General features: G+C 27.2%; 2 protein-coding genes across 3 annotated transcripts in view; one reads left to right on the forward strand and one right to left on the reverse strand.

The window, feature by feature from the left end:
• Window positions 1-1,508, forward strand: part of LOC107457311 (calcium-activated chloride channel regulator 1) — a 41,354-nt gene extending 39,846 nt beyond the window's left edge. Inside the window, exon 14 of the mRNA XM_087167633.1 lies at window positions 404-1,508. Coding sequence (XP_087023759.1) covers window positions 404-1,182 — 779 coding nt within the window. The 3' untranslated portion in view covers window positions 1,183-1,508. The remainder of the gene's footprint in view (window positions 1-403) is intronic.
• A 4,597-nt stretch (window positions 1,509-6,105) lies between these two features.
• Window positions 6,106-21,241, reverse strand: part of LOC107457312 (putative enoyl-CoA hydratase, mitochondrial) — a 65,729-nt gene continuing 50,593 nt past the window's right edge. For both annotated transcript variants that reach the window (XM_087167635.1, XM_087167637.1), the window contains exons 4-8: window positions 20,011-20,110; window positions 17,160-17,264; window positions 13,498-13,617; window positions 10,620-10,687; window positions 6,106-6,315 (exon numbers count right to left, since the gene is read on the reverse strand). In XM_087167635.1, coding sequence (XP_087023761.1) covers window positions 6,250-6,315; window positions 10,620-10,687; window positions 13,498-13,617; window positions 17,160-17,264; window positions 20,011-20,110 — 459 coding nt within the window. In that variant the 3' untranslated portion in view covers window positions 6,106-6,249. The remainder of the gene's footprint in view (window positions 6,316-10,619; window positions 10,688-13,497; window positions 13,618-17,159; window positions 17,265-20,010; window positions 20,111-21,241) is intronic.

Raw genomic sequence — 21,241 nt, forward strand, 5'->3', positions numbered from 1 at the left:
GGTGCTATGGAAACAAGAAGAGGGCATTTTAGGGAGGGTGGCTTCGATGAAGAGGTCTATTTTTCTTTCGCTGAAACCAGTCCTAAAGAGGGACCCCGCATCCCTACTTGAAATAATCATACCTCGTTACCATAGTCACCGCCACAGCTCCAGACGAATGTCTGGCAGAGTATCTATCGCAGACAAACAGTATGATATCCCTAACTTCCTTCTCAATACATAAACAAGCAGTTCTTTAAACGTTTCCATGAAGTGTTTTTAATTTTTGAAACATATTTTATTCAAATTCTGGAAAATTGCTCTAAAAGGGCTTTTTCACCATTTTTTTTCCAATTCTAACATGTTAATTGCTTCCAATAATTTTCCCTCAATGCGGATGCTTATAGCTTCCTTTTATTTTCAGCATCCAACTATCAGTTCCTTTTGTTTTGCCAACATCAAGACTGCCGCGATGGTATACTACCGAACTGGATAAGCTTTCCGAACAAAATTGAAAAACCAAAAGACTCTGGAAAAGACGAAGCTGTAAAAGTTGAGTTTTACCAAGGCAAACCAGATAACATTACTCTTTACTTGACACTGAAAACAGAAAATCATAATCACCAAATTAGTGAAGAATCCAATCGCGTTTACATAAAACTCACACCAAATGATCCCCAAGAAACTACAACTTCCATAATTACTGGAGATGACTCCAAGGGATTCCGAGGTCCAACAGCTGGTAGTATCGTTGCATATGTTATCATCGGCTTAGCTATTTTAATGCTAATTTGTGGGATCGTTTATTTTCTGTTGGACAGGACCAGGCGTGGCAGAGCTTTGGAAGAGTTGAACACTCCAGCAGCTTTCATGAGCGTAGATAGTAGTGGAGAGATTTTCTCTTTTAAGAACGTAGCGCCACCTGCAGAAAATCCCATCAGGCGAGCAGAATCTATTCCGGTTGTGCTTTACACTCATGATCAAATAAAAGACTTCAAAAATAAAACAAAGCAGCCTCCTCTCTACCGATCAGATGTAGAACCTAAACCATGGGTCAGCCTGAACGCTTTAACGGATAGGAATGGAAGTTCAAGTAGTAACAGTACAATAAATGTTGGGGATGGTAAGACTCAATCAGGTGAAATCAGACAGTTAAATGATATGACAACAATACCACTCCGTGACAAAAATTCTAGGTTTTAAACAAAAACAATAAATGCAGAGGTGCTCTCTATTATTAAATTATGATGACAGTAATGATTTAGGAGCAAGTATTGAAGATAGAACACTGAATTTGAGATAAAATGAATAATAATGGTTTATGATCAGGGAATAATAATGATTAAAACCGAAATATGTGAGAAAAAAAACTGTGAAGAGAAGAAATTAAGCTTCCTAGGCTGACTTTAACTAGAATGAAATTTGAAAAATGTTAGATGATCTGAATGTGGATTGGTTGATCAATGTTGATTCTTTTTTTTTTTTTTTGTAAAAATTTTGTTTGTAGTAAATTATCTAGTTAAAAAAAATTTAAAATTGGAATCTTTTCACATTCTACATGAGTTTTGTTTGAAATTAATTGGCGCAAAAATAGAATGATGAAAATTTAAAAATTTTTTTTAAAAGGGCATTTACAATTTATCATGCTTTTCCCGAAAGATTTTAATATCAATACTAGAGACTGCCAAGCTTTGGATGATAATTAGAAAAACGGGCACTAATATGAAGGGTATAACTCCTTGAATAAGAATTACACATTTAAAAAAAATTAAGTTTGGCTCGAACAATTACCAATATGCAAATATACCTCCTCCATCCATTTTTTTTTACCAGTAATTTAAGAAATATATATAAACATTAAGCCATTCTATTTTGTACATAATAGCGTTAAAGATTTGCATATTATGTGACTTTCACACGCAGTAATTACAAAACAAAATTTTTTGTTGTTGAATGTTATGCTTTGTAGTCACGATACGTTAATTAATTAGTATTTTTTTTAAAAAAATCATATGACAACAAGATTTAAGTTATTATTATTAAATCATTGTAAATAGTCAACACTTTTTTAACGCGGGCCCCATGTAAGAGATTTAACCACGTCCCGCATGTAAGGGGCCAAGTCGTGCCCCCCTCCCTTCATAGAAAGTCAAACGGTTGAGTTGGATGTAGGGATTAAAGGCACAAGGTCCAAAAAAAGAACATGCTACGCCGAACAAACGATTAGAAAACAAATGAAAAGGAAAAATGTGTACTAGTGATAAAATATGTGCAAGCCGCGAAATGTGCACAAAAATACATGAGATTGATAAAACGGTAAAGACGAAACACAATTCAAATCTAAAGAAAATCAGCTAAAATTTTAATAATGATAAAGTAGTTATTCTCAAAGTCTGTCTGTTCGCTAATAATTCGAAAACAAGAGTACCAATTTGAATCGGGTTTTTTTATTCTTTCTAAAATTAACAAATTCTTATAGGATGCACAGTGGGCCTGCATCCAAGATTTCGTGGCCGAAATTAACATTTCGATAAAATTTGTTTCAAAATTTGGGGGGTTTTATTTAGGGGTTTTTATGTGCAGGTAATTTGAATTAATAGTTAAAATTTTGAAATACACTAAAAATACCCCAAAATACAAAATGGCGGCTGAAATATGGCAAGCAAAAATAAAAATAATAATATAGTACGTTTAAATAATGAAATATAGCAATAAAAATATAATTATTTTCGTAATTTTATATTAAAAATGAAAAGCAAATTATAATTCCGAAGTAATATTACAAAATAACGCGGAAACATGAAAAAAACAACATAATTTTTGGTTTTCGTTATATTTAGTCCACCTTTGCAATACAGGTTTTCTCGAAAGAAGAAACACCAATGAAGACAACAAAAAAAAGTTTAGCTAATTACCTCGAGGAACTTTTTAAGTTTCGAAAGTCATTCAAACATTGCAAAATGTCAAATGATGAGATGTAAACAATAAGTTTGTCAAGAGTATTAACTAATCCAACAGATTGAAAAATTGTACTATAATTTCAGACTAATTACTCTGATAAAAATGTAACAGTAAGGTGAAATTCCCATATATATTTCTGAAATAAAAATTTAAAAGTTTAATTTAAAATATTTTTTTTAACATATTTTTCATTACATTGTACTCTCGTCGGTCCAAAAAGCAAATTATAATGGTTGGAATGATTATGAATACTTAATTTGGGCTATATTAAAACTGCCTACACGTAGTTTAGTTGAAAATTTAATTTTTGACTTTTGGCCAAAGATCTTCTGGCCCACAGTGGGATGGTTTGATAACAGTGACCACTTTTTGTTGCCATGTAGCTCGGGCGCAATATTGAATATACGGTTGTTGTTGCTAATGTTAATTTACGACGCACTAGAGCTACACAATGGGCTATTGGCGACGGTCTGGGAAGCATACCGGAGGATGATCCGAAGACATGCCATCACAATTTTGATCCTCTGTAGAGGGGGTGGCGGCTCCGCTTCGGTAGCCCGACGACCTGCACGCGAAGTCGAGCACTTTACAGTAGCACAGTTTAACGAGGACCAATACCGCACACCCTCGGTCCCTACGCAGACTGATCCAAGTGGTCACCCACCCGCACACTGACCGTAGCCAGTGATGCATGACTTCGGTGATCTGCTGGGAACCGTGTCTTAACGATCAGTTCACTGTGGGACTTGAATATACGGAATTCCATTGTTGAAACCTATTGTAACAGATTAAACTTTCCTTCATATCTTTCGAATAGCTTCACCGATTTTAACGGCGTTTTTTTGTTGCAGAGTGCTATTATTATTATTTTTTAAGGATCATATCCCGTTATTTTCCACCCCTCTGCATTTGAATGGTTATCGTGCAATTTTGAACAAACGTGAATTTCTCATTATTTCTTCAAAAAATAAAGAAGTGGACGAAGTCTTGAAAAACATGAAATACCCATTTAAAGCTTGCTAATTTCATAAATTCTAAAGAGAAAGCGCCAGCTAAAAGCAAATAAGTATGGTAGCATAAGTCATCGGAAACTAAAGAAATAGCATATTTAACAGTCACAGATAATTTTCAATATAAACATAACAAAATAAGCTCAGTCAATTTCAATACGTTCATATTTATTAAACTTTAATACTAAAACATTAGGATCAATTATTAGCATTGACAACAGGACTACTCCTGAAATAAAAAACTGACTCTATCTGGCAAATAGGGCTGAGAAGATTTATTAAATCTAGGTTTCTTTCTAGAAAAACAAAGCTCTTAATCTACAAAACTCTTGTCCGACCAGTCTTGACATACGCTTCTGAGGCTTGGACAATGACAAAACAGGAGGAAAATTGATTCGCAACATTTGAGAGGAAGATTATGCGGAGTGGTGTAAATGAAAACAATAACTGGAGAAGGAGATTTAACTTTGAACTGTACAAGATTTATAAACAACCTGATATTATTAAATACATAAAAATAAATAGAATGAATTGGATGGCTCACGTGATTCGAATGAGCGATGACAACACAATAAAAAAGATGCTGCTTTTTAGACCCACTGGAACAAGAAAGCGGGGAAGGCCGCGGTTGAGATGGGCTGACTCAGTGGAGTCTAATTTTCTCGCAATTAATGAAAGGAATTGGAAATCAAAGGTGAATTAGAAGTCGAGTAAAGAAATCTTCAGAGGAAGGCATTGGCTCACATTGGGCTGTCTGGCCAACTATGATGATGATGATGATGAATACTAAAACATCTTGTTTCCAAATTATAATAATTGTTTTTTGATATCTTTTTTAAACAAAATTTTTGTTTTAAATTTTCCAAATTATTTTGCTATACTTTAATTGAAAATATAAAATTTTTAAAAAAATAATCCAAAATTTTTAATAGTGAGAGGTTGATTACCAACAGCGATAAAATGTATTATAAATTATATGCTTGTGCACTCACATTTAAGACCTATATCAGGTAAGTCTCAAATCCTGAATCTAAATACAAAGAGGAGAAAATTTTTTAACAGCAAAAAAATATTTGGTCAAGGCATAAAAAGTTTAAAAAAACTTATTGACAATTAAAAGTGTTTTTTTAACTTAAAGAAATTTATAACATAAAAAATTCGTTATCGTTTTGTCAAAAACAAAAATCCTTGTAAGTAAAATTCATTGGTTCGCAATAGAATGCCTTATTTGCTAATGCAAGGATAACAAAATTACTAACTTCTTCTATTTTCCATTAAAAGCACCGTTGAGCTAAGTAGCATATTTGTTACTTAAAATGTTACATGATAAAACTTTTAAAATTTCAGCATATATTGTATAGAACATTATAAAAAATTCTCCACGATAACCAATTTCGTCAAATCTTAAACTTACTGAAAAGTAGTTTAAAACTTTTCAAGTATTTTAGAACATATAAAGACTGAAAATTGTAGTTAATATTAAAAAACACTTAAAAAAAACTTTATTCAAAATATAAATAATTCTTCTTTGAGATCGTTGAATTACCTGCAATTTTTTAACAAAATTCACAGTATTGATGTAGAAGAATTACTCTGTTTTAATGACGGACATCGGTAGCTGAACGTAATTGATAAATAAAATGCGCACTTTTTGGTTAGCCGTGCGCAAAGAAATTTAGCCATTTTTTAAAAATATATATCTATATTTTTAAAAAATGAGTAAACTAATGGCAAATTTTATAGTATTGATATAGAATTACTTTGTTCTAATGATCTGTAGCTGAGCAGGGCCGCCTCGAAAAGAGGAGTACTCCTCCTCCTTTCGAGGCGGCCCTGAGCTGAGAGTAACTGGGACATCAAATGCGTACTTTTCGGTTAGCCAGGACCAAGGAAATGCAAAGATTTTAAAAAAAATGTAAAAGATATATAAAATATAATTAAAAAAATGTTGGCGAAGGTCTACATTTTTTAGCAACTTTTTGCTTGTGCAAAAAAAAAAAAAAGAAAAAAACTGAGATTATATGAACTTATTTAGCATTAAGTTATGTAGAAAAATGATCTCTTTAGGATGCAATAAACTGTTAGAGGGATGCTTATTGACTTTTAAACTAATACGTTTTACAAGTAATATTCATTTGAGGAAAAAAAAAACAAATTTTAGTGAAAAAATGATACATTTTATTAGCAAAAAACAGTAAAAATAGCTATTCTATTTAATATAATTCTTACAAAAATATATTTTTTTAATATTAACAAACAGGAACACCTCTAATCTTGTCATATGTTACTGCGAAGTCATTTATTTATCTTGGAAGTTTGGCTTTCGTTTTTCAAGAAATGCATTCATTCCTTCTTGGCGATCACTCTAGAAGACACAAAAGATTTAATAATTCACTGAATTTTTTTCAAGTACAAATAAAATGATAGCTAATAATATAAATCTCAACTTTCAGAGGTCATTCAAATTAGATGAGTCTTTTCAGAAGTGTAAGATCAAAGATCTAAGTATTTCTTAAAATGAATAATAAATAATGTGATGTTTTATATGCTTTGCACGCTATAATAAATAAGTACTTTGAATAACATTCTGATTAATTTATAAACATTGTTATTTTTAATGGCAAAATTATTCATCAAAATTTTCATTGAAGGAAAATGTTGTAGGGAACCCTTTTCATAGGCAGCACAGTTATTTTCTTTGCGAGTCTCATTATAATTTAATTTTGCGAAATATTCCCCTAAAGTAGTTTTAAAGCATATCGCCTCAAAAAAGTAGCATGTTTAAAATTTAATTTCTCAGGAACTATTCAGTCCATTTCACTAAAATTTTGTATTTAGCCATGTAAAATTAGATACTTTGAAATTATGTGAAAATTTATATACCTTACAATTCAAAAGTTTTACGACAGTTTTTAAATAAAAAAATATTAAATTTGTTTAAAATGTATTTTTTGCATGGAAATATTTTTGGATAGAGGAATTTTATAATTGTGTGCAAAGATGTTTTGATTCACTTTAAAAGTTCTCGAGATATTGCGAAATATGCAAAAAATAAAATTAACATTAGGGAGTTCAAAAGATGGATCGCTTTCCTGACAAAACTACGAGGACCATACTTCTAAGATTTTGGCTACCCCCTATACTTTTGGGGTCAAAAATTTGAATCCGTCAAAAAAAAAGAAGTATTTGTGTCTGATTTTGTAACTAAAAATATTGTCGGCACGAATTAGCATATTTTAGGTAACCTCCTCTTAATCATTAAAAAAGGAGTCCTAGAATCTCAAGGTCTGATCAAAAATTATTCAGGGTGTTCTGTTTTTTTTTTTTTTTTCTTTTTTGGAGCACGGTACATCCTAAAAATAAATCTTAAATTATTAGTGAGGGTTATTTTATCATTTTTTGCTCTTACAACTTTTACTCTCACACAAATTAAAATTTTATGTGTTTTGTAACAAGCAGTACTCATAGAAATTAATCATGAAATGATCAATCAATGCTATTATCAGGGATGCAGTTTCCTCAGAAAGTAGAAAGATATTGTGGCAAAAATATTTCATTGAATTTTTCTCAAAGGAATTTTGTTCTTATTTTAAAGTAATTTCCATCTCACAAGACTACATTAAATTCAGTTGACAACATAAGAAGTTAGAAATTAATTCTGTTCAAAATCTACATTTAATCTAATTTTTTATGCTTACATTAAATCCATTATTATTTCATTTAAATTTCCAATAGCAAGGCAATACAAAAGGAAAAATAACAAAGCTATCAAGCTAAAAAAGTACAAAAGTAGAACATAAAAGTTGACAGAAGTCATTGCCTCATCAAAAGTTCTCTTGATTGCCAATACAGTGCCATCCCAGAATTAACATAGAGCAATGATGTAGGTGACCTCAATTCATGGGCTCTGCCAAATCACAAAGGGGGCAGTTTGTATGGTTAAAAATCCCAATACAACGGAGATGTTCTCCTGGACAGCCATGACCCGTCAAAAGACAGAATTTTGCAACAGCTTTGCAACCTGGAGAGTTGGGAATAGACAACAGATTGTCAATTCTCCACTACTTTGACTGCTAACGGCCAAGTAGTTGTACTTTGTGATATAATTTATTTGATCTACAGCTTTGTAGAATGAAAAGATATTTTTGAACATCTTAACTGAAGCAATCTTGAGCCCTTTCTTGTAAGGAAATCACCCTGTTTGCTACCATTAACTCCACAGTGGCCAGGTATCCACTGGAGTGTAACATGCTTCTTCTTTAAATCTATAATTAGTTACATAAAAAGTTCAAACAATCTAATATAGTCTCCCCATCTTTTTAAAAAAATGGTCATTTACCCTTAAACCTCACATAGAGTAAAGAAAAAAAAAAAAAAAAAAAAAAAAAAAAAAAAAAAAAAAAAAGCATTTCTTTTTGTTTTAAATTTCTATGTGTTATTTTTATGTATTTAATTCTAAAATTTGATAGTTTCAACATTCTACAATTATGATTTCATTATATTACTCTCACTTGCCATTTGTTGAAAAAAAAAAAAAAAAAAAACTTCTTCATCTTGTCGTTTGAAAATATTCATTTTAATGAATAAGTCTGATTGACTTGTTGAAATTTAAGTTAGTGAAATAAAAATGCAAAAATTTTACGATTTAGTATATAAAATTACTCATAGGGGATTAAGTTTTTAAATTTAAAAGCATGATCTTGTTCATTTTAAAGATTTTTTTCAGAAATTCAAAATACAGTACAGAACCCGTTATCCGGAAATCAGAAAACCGGAAAACCAAAAAACCGGAATGAAATTCGATAAATTTTCCCGCCATTTAAAAAAAAAAAAAATTTTTTCCTCATAAGATTTTAGGATTTTTCTTTTTTTTTTTAAAGATGTTCACCTTACCATTATTTTGGAAATAATCATTAGTGTATTACTTCATCGTTTTTTCTTCTTTTTAAGATTATTTCCAAAAAAAATTTTTTTTAGTAGGGTTTAACAATAAAAAAACGGCTTTTTGTAGCGATTCAGAAAACCGGAAAAATCAGTTATCCGGAATAGCGATGGTCCCGATCGTTCCGGATAATCGGTTCCCTACTGTACAAATATATGTAGTTAAGTTCTATTTTAGCAAATTTAAGTATAAAATCAGTCAATATTTACAAATGAAAATAGAAAATTTTACCATAAAAATTTAATGAATAATAATAATTACAATTAAAACAAAAGATTATGAAAGTTTACAGTCTTTGCTTTGAAGAATATTTAAAATACAAGGGTAGAACAAAAAAAAAAAAAAAAAAAAAAAAATTACGATATATTGATCTGCTTCTACATTTTTAAATGAAAGAAACAAGTTTTTTAGTGAGTAAATCTAAAATAAAGTAAAAATCTTTTTAGCTTGCCTAAAATCCGCAATACAAAATTTTTTGTAGCTTTGAAAATTTCAATTCATTCCACTTCTTTAAGACAATAATATATTTTTCAGCATATTGATACTTGAAACATTAATAAAAAAACAAAATCTCAATTAAAATATTTTCTGCAAGCCTTAATTAATTCTTGAAAGCTAGTTTTAATCGTTTCATTGTCTCATCATTTTGGGGAAATATGTTTGAAAATCACAGATGTTTAATATTTATAAAACTCTATATTGATTCATACGACAGGGATAAGAGAGATAACAAAAAACAGAAAATAAAAATCCTAAAATTTTATGCATAATAGAAAAAAATACCTGAAATGTGAGCAAGAAAAAAGTATGTAGAAAGCATTTATGTTATCGCAGAATGTTATCAACGTCTTAATAAAAATATTGATACAAGACTTTACTTATTAAATTAAACTAATATGAATCTCAATGTGAGATTTTTAAATCACCCGAATAGGAATCTTGATGCTCGATTTTAAAATCTATGTGAATACAAATTTGGATATATAATTTTTAAGCCACCTGAATTCAAATCGTAATAGTGACTTTTAAATCGCACAAATACAAATTGAGATAGATAACATAAAATTGTAAAAATAAGAAACACTATGCGCAACATTAAATCGCGCAAATAGGAATTGCAATGTATGATTTTAAATCATGTGATTGTAATTTTAGTTGACATTTGTATTAGTCTTATTAACAAATCTTTTTCTAAATCTAAGGAACTGAAAAAAAAAATTTAAATTGAAAAAAAAAAAAAAAAAGATGAAAAAACTCATATCAAATGTTATCACAGGAAAAATACAAATGCGAGAAGCAGAGAAAAAGAATTCTCATATCAATCACAGACAAATTGACCTGAGTGTTAGGATAAGGGAACCTTGACCATTTTTTCTCTCCCCGCTTTTAGTAAGAATAAAAAATTTCTACGTTAGTGACAAATTTTCCAAAAATGACATTCATACCTTCCTTTATATTATACATATCCGTCAATGTGCATTATCAAAATTTTTAAGGAATTCAATTATAATAAACTTTTGAAATGTTTCAACACACTAAACATTAATAACATTTTATAAATAAGTGAAATGCAGAGAAACTGAAATTACAAATTTTTTAAGTAAAATTAAAAGTATGATTAACTTTTTTTGTTTGTAATGAATTCAGCTAAATACATAATAAACTAAAAACAGGCTTATAAAATGACAATTTTACATAAAAAGAAAGAATTGGAAAGAAAAACTTACTGTAGCAAAAGTGGTATGAAACAACCGCTTTTCAGTTTTTAAACCTTGAGCAAGAGTAGTTTCAAAAGCTGCAATAAGAAGAATAAAAAATAAAACTGTGTTTGCATCTAGAATTAAAAGCCTAAATTTTAAACATGAATTAGAAATTTATTTTTCTGCACAGCGGTACTTAAAACACATCAAGAGTAAATAGAAAGTTTTGCACAGACACATAGTAGGGTGGATCATTGACATAACAAGAACAATTTTAAGAATTAAGAACAATTTTAAATCGTCAAAATCCTAGAACAATAGCTATATCATAGTGCATTTGATGTGTTTTATAGTATGATTAAAACATATGTATGCACACATATATATTACATAATGCAATGTGTTATGTAAGATATGGTCAATTCCATAGTGTCGGATGTAGGAAATGAACTATAATTTCTTAGAACAATTTTATTTATAAACTATAAATTAAACTTAAAACTATTAAAGTTGCATTTAAATTACTTAAATCATTTATTTCAAAAAAATCTGATAATAATAAGCTCACATTAAATGGATTAAATTGTTGGTGTCTGATATAAATCACTCAAAATTAAAATATGATTATTTGGTTATGTATCCTTTAAATTCTGCGAATTTTATTGAAATTTAATTGTAAACGAAATTAAATTTTGTAACTTGCATTTAAATAGAGCAATTTAGACAGTTTTTTTTCTTTTTTTGAATCTAATACAATATAGAATTAATTTTAAATTATTTTATCTCTTTATCGGACATAAACTTTTCGGTAATGGAGGTAAATTGTTCATTTTGAGACAAATTGATGTTTTAAAAATTCAGTGTTTATAATTGCATTTTAAAATGATAAATATAAATATAATTTTTTTTATTAATTTTTTTTTTGATTAGAACATATGGATTATTGCACTTTACTACATTTTTCCAACTGTAGAATATTTTATCCGCTACAAGAAATTTTTATACATTACAATATTTTTATTTTCTATGTCTAACCATTTAAAATCAATTTTGAACTAAACATACCATACTAGATTAATTTTGCTATTGGATACTAGATAACACAATACTTTTGCTTTGCATACTAGCTGTTTCACATATTCTAAATACATATACATTGTAATATTACATACCTATACAATGCATTGGCGAAACTGCTTGCCAGTAGGCAATGCAAATGTTTTGGAACGTTTGAACTTTCTGTGAGGAAATTTATATTTTATTTATAGGTATATTAGGCTTTGGCTAGATTACAAATTTAGGAAAATACTCCAATACTTTTTTTTTTACATGACATTGAACAATTTTTTCATGGTACCTTTTACCCTGTTAACTTGATTTTTTAAAAAAATTATTAAGAAAAGAAATATTTCTTAAATAATAATTTTTCAATTTAAAATTTCTAAAAAGTATTTATAAATTTTGAATTCATAATGAATGATAAAAACAAAATTTACTTCAGGCTAAATAAAAAATTATCATATTTTACTAGTTAATAATATCTTAAATGAGGAAAGGTATACTAAATGCCTCATAAGATAATTGAAAAAACAAATAGACACAATCAATTTCAAATAATTTTAATTGTGCTAAATAACTTGTGCTTTAAATAAATTTTTAAAAAAATGGGGAGCAAAACTTAATAAGAGAAATTGCTTTTACTTCATCTTATAGGTAAAAAGAAATATAACGTGAGAAAAATAGGTAAAAAGGAATTAAAATATAAAAGATACAATGGTGTTAGGCGTAAAACATATTAAGTGTCGGGCGCAAAACATATTAATTATTCATTTATGAAAGAAAAATTCAATATTTAAAAAATTTAAATAGATTATACCAAGGAGCTATATATATGGGATCTTACTTAAAGCAGAAAAGCTAGTTTTTATCTCTAATTTTATTTACTCAGAACAAATAATTATGCATTTTGGTGGCAGACATAAAATATCTGAAATCCCTTACGAGAATTATTGAAAAAAATCAAAATGTGCAGTAATTCTACATACTCATGCAACAGGACATGTCTTTATAAAATCTACTTCAATGATTATTGACTTCACTTCTCAATATTAATAAGATATTATAAAAAAAATCTGGATTTTTTAAAAAAGTCATTTAATGCAACTAAAAATTTCAGATGATGTTGCTCTTCATATAATACTCTGTAATTAATTTGAAAATAAATTTATCAAGTTAAAAGTTAATACAAATCTTTTAACCTTCAAAATGACACCTTATTTACTAAAAAAATAGTTAATTTTAATTTTTCCTTATTTGGTTGAACTTACTGTGGAATTGCCCATTTGCATAATAGTATTAACACCAAGGAATTTGATGTTATTTCTTTATCCATAGTTAAAACCATTAAAAAGTCTTGTCAACCCAGACAATTTCAAAGGTAAGATTAATTTAAAAAAGGTGAAATGAATGATCACTAATGTAAAACATTCAGTTACTGAGGCACTTATCACATCACTAAAGTTTTATAATTTGTTAGAAAAAATACTTTATTTCATTTAAAAATTATACTATAGATAAAACAAAATGATTTATGAATAAAAATGCAAAAAAACATAACTTAAAGAATGGACAAATAGTAAATACTTGAAAAATAATTAAGTATCTTTTAACCCTCCAAGCTTTGAGCCACTGGGTAAAATTGTACAAAAAATTTCTAGCTTCAAACTATTTTTCCATTAAATAACATGAAGAAACGAGAAGTTCAGAAAAAGCTGGGACTAATGCTTAGAGGCCAAAAAAATAATTGATTTTTTGGATACTATAAATAAGTAGAAGATATTTCATATGAATACTTTGTAAACATCACTCTTAAATGAATTTAAGTTTAATATCAAAGAATGCTTACCATAATTTACAGATTCTTTACAAATAGATACAATCAATTTTGAATTAGAACTAATTTTCTCTCCCAGTTTAATTGCTTCATCAACAACTTTATCAGTTGGAAATACTTTGCTGACTAAACCTAAAATAACAACAAAATATATAAAAATTTCTGATGTATGGATAATATTATGTTAAGACTATAACTGAATGTATTACTCATTTCCATTTTATTACATTATTTGGAAACAAAATTTTGCTATATTTGCTGAAAACAGATTTTGTTTCATTTTTTAATGCTTTATGTCAACTCAAGTTTAATTCATAACTTACAGCACTAAATTTCATTTTTGTGTTATTTTATTTATTATGATTGGTTTGAGCTAAACTTTAAAACCTGTTCATTAACATTTTGAAAGCTTATTACAAGAATAAAATCCTTAATATTCTCAAGATAATAACTATTATATTTAATAATAATTATTAAAATTATTCCATTACAAGAAATATACTTTGAAATTAATTTAGTAAGATGTTTTATGCTAAATCATTAAACATCTAAGTTTATTTACTTCAAGCAATTAAATGCTGTACTACTCTATTTTAATTTTTATTTATTTATTTATTATTCACTGAACTTTTGAGCAACATTTTGATACATTTATTAAAAAAGAACAAATATAATAAAATTTCAAGAAAGTTAATTAATTGTATAAATTTGAATATCAAGGATAATCAAATATTGTATAAGCGTGTAATCCTTCCTACCTTACCTATCCTAAAAAATAATTAACCTAATGCATAAAGTAATATTACTAAAAAATAGTAATTGCCAATGAATATTTTTCATTATTTGTAAGGTTATAGTAAATGAAAGTATATTAATTAATTAGCCGACCGGCCTGTGTAGGGGACAGGGAACTGTTCTTGCATCAGAAAGGTTCTGGGTTCGAATCCTGGGCAAGGCATGGATGTTTCTTTCTCTCTATCTGTGTTCTATGACCTCTTCTCCTTTATGTGTGAATGTGACCCGCCCTATAAACGGGTTGTGGTAGTGTGAAGTGGGTGACGCTGCTCTGGGCAACGAAAAGAGAGTTAGCAGTTCTGGCACTTTCTGCGGCCAATGGACAATAGTTCCAAGTGCCCGCCATTAAATAAAAAAAATTTACTAATTAATTAATTTTTAACATAAACTTTAAATGAAACTTAATTGAATTTTTGAAGAATTGCTTGACTGGAAACTGTTTATTTTTCAAACAAAAAATTTCTTTTGTGTAGAACCCTTGTTAACTGGTTCTAAACATATAGGTATATTTTTACACCAATAGGTATATTTTTATCAGTCCAATGAAATATTCAGCAAAAGGCAATCAAGCAAATATTCAAATATTATCAAATAGTGGCCTAATATTCCTTACATCCCTAATTTTAATATAAACGAATTGATCATAGGGAAAAGAAACTACTAATTTAAAAGTCACATAAAGAACAAACTGTTTACTTAATTGTTCTTTAGAACTAAAAGCACATAATTTTAATTTGTATACTGGTTTTATTCAATTTTTAATTTCATTATTTTTTTAAAATCTCAGCACTTAAATCAAAAAAATTTTGATATTTACATAAACACTCAGAATAAATAACAATTTGTCATCGATTAATATTTTTGAGAATGTTGGAACATTTGGAAGGTGCACAACTAATATATTTCAGATAGAGGCACTGTTTGTAAAAAGGTAGGTCACCTCAGCTTTGCTAATATTTGAACAGCTTCTTCTACTAGTTCCAATTATAATTTCATTATATAAGTCAATGTTTTAAAAAATTTAATGCCATGAAGTGTAAATATGATATGTTTTCAGCCTATATATGACCATTTCTAGCTATCAAGGGAATATAAGCAATCAGAGATTTTAAAGCTAAAAATGTAACAAAATTTTCTCACAATAATTTCTGAAAGACTGTTTTTTGTAATCACTTTCATCAAAGAAAATTAAAATAAGATAGTATTCCAGCATCTTAAACTTGAAGTTTTAAACATATAATTTATATTAACAAGCAGAAAATAAAATGTATTTATTTGAACCAATATACATAATTTTTTTTCAATATGCAATTAATATTATAATTTTTTTTCAATATTAATATGTAATTAGACTTTTTTTAGTCTGCATAGTAATGAAACAAAATTTGTGCATATTCTTATAAGAAGCCTTAAAAAAAAAAAAAAAATTGTTGTTTAAATTAGAAAAAAAAAAAAACTGTAAAAATACTTTTTCCCATATAGAAAATCTTTTAACATATACCACTACTATTTTTAACCAGGATAATGTTTGATAGACAAAATTCCCAAATCATTACTCCAAAAAATGCTGAATTTTAATTTCTATAATGCTCTATTTCTTCTTTGATCATAATTAAAAGCTAAGAAATAGTATTCAGCATATTCTCAAGTATTCAGTATATTCTCAATGGTTTTATAAGTTTTAGAAGAAAACCAATTCTTCAACATTTATAAAAATGAATTTCATGAATGAATTTCATGAAGTTGATTTTCAGACACTTAAAGCAATAATATAATGTATAATAATAATAATTATAACAAAATGCTAAAATAATAAGCATAAAATTCTGTCACTAGCTATTTTGAAAAAAAAAAAAAAAAAAAATTTAATCCTCATAGCAAGCAAAAGATTATATCAGGACATTTTCTGGAACAATATACATAAATGACAAAACTTATAAAATGTACAAATGGCAAACTAATGAATGCATAATGCTTTCTACTTAAGTATAATAAAGGCGAATTTTATTGCAAAAGAATAGTAAAGTGGAAAATTTTTAATTTCTGGATTATTTTGCTTTTAACAGAAAGCTTCAACAGCTCCCATCATAATTTTATTAATGGAGCACTGTACTGAACAACTCGTTATTATAAAAATACTAAGTATTAATTAGTTAATATTTCCTAATACCAATTTTCAATTAAAATTTGTAATTGAGTTTAAAGATTCCTAAATCAAATAAATTTAAAGCAGGATTTTAGCGATCTGGGAAGAAAATCATAGTGAATGTGCCACTTAACATATTTGAAAATAAGTAATTTAGCAGATGATCTCTAGCGCACCATTTAAAAATTCTTTGATATGATTACTATATTGCTGATTGGATTGATCATTTTTAAAATCAAATGAAAGAGACGAATAAATGTTTGTGAAAAAATAAAATACACAACAACATTTGTTACTGCATCAGGTGAAAATAATGAATAGGGGGGATATGACACCTGAATTACTTGACCTAAAAAGTATTAAAGTAGAATTGTTAATTAAGTTTCCTTAATTCCCAAAATGACTAAATTCCCCAAAAAGTTTGAAACAATGAATCTTGTGGGTAAGGTTATATGTCTGAATAATGTATGCAAATAGTAGACATTATAAATAAAATAAAGAAACTATTTTAATCAAATTACACAAATGCAAAGCATAATAAAAAAAACCTAATATAAAGAGCAATAGCTTAAGATAGGCGTATAGACTTGGGAGAACAATCTTTGAAAAAATGCATATTTTGTGTTATATTTAACAAAATGCTTAGTGAGAATTAGTAAGCAAATTACAGATTTTAGAGATAAATATTCATAATAAAAATCATTAAATATTATTTTGTTAAATAAAAATATACCCCATCTTTCAGCTTCCTGAGCTGTAAACTGTTCTCCTGTCAAGCAAACTTCCATTGCTTTTGATTTGCCAACAGCTTTAACTAATCTTTGAGTACCACCAGCACCTACAAATTGTTAAAAACTTATTAAAACTAACTATACAGGTTGATAAAAATTATGATTAGAAATTGAATGAATTGTGCATTGATTGCAATTTACAGAAGAATATGACAAATTTTTTTAAATTTGCACACAATATAAAAAGATAATGCGGAAAATATAAATTTTATAATGAGCAAAATATAAAAATAAAAATGCAATAAATACAATAAAAATGCTGGAAAATTATGTATTTTTGTCTGTTAAAACCCAAAATAAAATTTCTAAAAAGTAGTTTATGAAATTTTAAATATATCCTTACATAAGTTTCCTGTGTTAAACTACTTAGAGTTATAATTTCACTAGTCAGAAACATTAGATGCAGCATTGCACATAAAACTAAACTCCTTTCTCCTGTTTGTCCAGCTTCTTGCACTTTCTTTATAAAAACGTTTAATTTAATAAAAAAAAAACATTTCAGCTAACCAAAAAGGTTTAGGCCAGTGAAGAAAAATGATTTCAAATTTATCATAAAATACAATCTCCATATAATATAAAAACATAATGGCATAAAATCAATTTTCATTGTTTTCAGACTATTCTTAGTGGACAGAAAAGTCTATGGTAGGATCCACTTTCCCCACAGGAAGAACAAGATTTCTGGCTACCAGCAGGAAATAAAAGTTACAAAGGTATTAAAATTAAACGTCATTTAGTCGTAACATATATTATCTTTTTTTGTAGTATTGTCCGCTATTATTAGGTATTTGATTTTGATTATATATTCAAAATTAAAAGCTTAAAATTATTTTAAAGATAATATCTAATTACATGATATTTCATAAACATATTGAAATCAGTATCTCAACTTATTTAAACCCTTTCACAATTATTAAACAATGAATATTAAATTATAAAACTGTATTAGTAAATAACTTTCTGCCTTATTGGTAAATAATCTCTTTGGGGAAAAACATATAACAAGTTTTTTAAATAACCAAATATTACACAGAAATTTGGAAACAAAAATTTTATATTAAATTGCAATGGTAACTAGTCGAATTTGTAACGACAATAAAGTTTTAATTTAAAATGGAATTTAAATAAAGCGATAAATAAGCAAAATTATTTATGTTCACAAACAGACACAATCAAAAAAGTGTGGAGCAAAAGCAAACAGAATTCTTTTAGGACAATACACTTTAAGTGAATAATTTCATTGTTCTGTGTCAAGAAACAAAAATTTTTGCAAAATGATGATTAGATTTGGCTATCACATGCAGAGTGCAGAAAAAAGAATTAACACATAAAAGAGTGAAGTCAGTCAGCTAGTTTTTGAGTAATTTAAATTATAAAAAAATTTATTTAAAATTCGATTTCTTAAAAATCATACAACCAATATCGTTTTAGATCTTGTCATTTAAAATACACATTAAAATTATATAAAAATTTGCTTATCATACAATAAAATTTTTTTAAAACTATTATTAAATAAAATAGATAAAAACAAAAATTCTTCTTTTACATGAAATTATCTTAAGTTAAACAAATTTTATAATTTTGTTCAAATATTTTTTTGATTCGCTTAAAGAAGATATAGAGATATATCAAAATAAAATTAATATTAAGTAGTCCCAATTCATGACTGCTCTCTAGCCTAAACTATTAGGACCATATTTTAAGGGTCAGAAATCTAAACCATCCATAAAAAGGTTTGCTTATTTTTGGAAAGTACATTTTTGAATCCAATTTGGTAACTTAAGACATTGTCAGCAAAAATTAATTAGCATTCTTAACTTTAGGAATTGAACTATTAAGATTCAGTCCTTGTATATAAAAATGTGATAATTAGAAGTTATTCAGGAGATTCACTTATTTTTTAGTACTGTACATCACTTATGAACTTTTGTATACACTACATAAATGAATCCTATCTTAAATAAACATGCTTCTCTTCACAACTTTAGTTTATAGTTAATCCAAAGCCTATATTCCATTATTAACATTAGCTTGTATAATTAGATGCCAAACATTTGTTAATGCTAATGTTCAATAAATTATGAAAGCAATTAAATAAAGTAAATTTCAATTTACTGAATTAAATTTTTTTTTTTTAAAAATTGCAATTCATTCTTCTTAATAATTATTTTTATTTGTAAAATTTTGTATGCTACAAAATCCACAACAAAAATTGATATATTGCAAAATATTGCCAAACTTTTTTAATATTTTTTAAAATAACACAAAAAAATTGAAACTTACATTTTTATAACGAAAAGAAAACAATTATAAAATGAACAATATTAAAAACAGCAAGGAAATAATTAAGTACAAGATAATTTTATCCGTTACAAAATTTAAAAAAGAAGAAAATTGATTTTTTTTTTAAAACTGTGCAACCAGAATCTTACTAAATATCATTTACAAGAAACATTATTTTTACATTAACAGGGGAAGTTAATTATGAGTATCTTGAATAAGACAATGAATTTCTCACATAAATACTAATTAAACCATTGACAAATGTTGGTTCCACTTTTAACAGCTTTTTAGAAAATGCCAACACACATTAGGCAAATAATAATATAATTCGCCAATGAAACAAAAAAAAAAATAATAATACATCAACAATGCAAGAACATTTAGATCATTTACATCATAATCCAAGCATAGTTCGTTAAGCAGACAATCATTACAAATATTATTAAAACAAGTTGAGTGATATGATGTTTCAATAACCATTTTTTTAAAATTGTAAATATATATTTTTACCTGGTATTGTACCAATAAGAATTTCAGGTTGACCAAATTTTGCATTTTCACCAGCATATATAATGTCACACATCATTGCTAATTCACAGCCTCCACCTAACTAAATACAAAATCAGATATATTAAAACTTCTTTTCCTATTATAAAAATTAATTATTTATTCTAAAACTAAACTCAGTGGCGCGACAGCCTATAATTATTTATTCACATGGCTCATTTACTTCTAGATATTAAAAATATATTTTTAAATTCTTAAGGACGAAAGTCTAGCTTTCCATCCCAGATAATGTTAAAATAACTATATTGATTTTTTAAACCTTTTTCATGTTTTATTCTATTTGCTATGGTACACATTTCAGCACATTTTTTTCTCTTTGAAATTTGGCTTAAACTTAAATTGTTCAAAATTTTTGCGACAAAAAAAAATATTAATATTAAATATAATTTTATATAAAAAAAATGCATTAAAACATATTCTACAACAAGAGGAATCAAACAAAAAGATTTTGAAAATTATATAAGTTGGCCATTTCAATTGCAACATGGGATAGAGCGATGTTTTCCAATTCGATTAATTTTAAGGATCAGTAAAATACTTCAGTTATTTTATCATGGACGTGTAAGGTTAGCAATATTGACTATCGATATCCACATATAGACATTTGACTTAAATTTAAATTATTAGAAGTTTTTATATAAAAATATGGTAAATATAACTTTACATTCTTTTTTAAAAAATGCATTAAAATATATTCTGCAATAAGGTGAAAAAATCAGGAAAAGTTTTAAAAAAATTATATACATCAAAGTTGACGATTCAATTTTTAATTGTAACATGGGATGTGAAAGAGCAGCATTTCTCAACCTGATTTACTCGTAGGATCAATAAAATACTACGGTGTTTTATCCAGACCAGTAAGGTTAATAATTTTGAACTATTTTCTACATATAGAAAATTGTGGAATTTAAATAAATTTTTGACCAGTTTGTATCTGATCACTCACATAGGTTCCACAATGAAAAATAATCTCGAACCGAAACCTATTAAAATAAAAATAATATTTATATCAATTATAATACAAATATTGAGAAACAATAAGATAGAGATTGGTTTCTAACAAAAACTGTTAACATCTGTCTTAAATATGAAATACGTACAGAAATTTGGAAGAATTATGATTAACAGCCACAGAAATCAGAAAAAGATAACTTGTAAATAATATAAAGTGTTG

The sequence above is a fragment of the Parasteatoda tepidariorum genome, chromosome 7, assembly GCF_982258835.1.
Source record: "Parasteatoda tepidariorum strain Cologne lab strain chromosome 7, Ptep-v5.0, whole genome shotgun sequence".
NCBI classification, from domain to species: domain Eukaryota; kingdom Metazoa; phylum Arthropoda; class Arachnida; order Araneae; family Theridiidae; genus Parasteatoda; species Parasteatoda tepidariorum.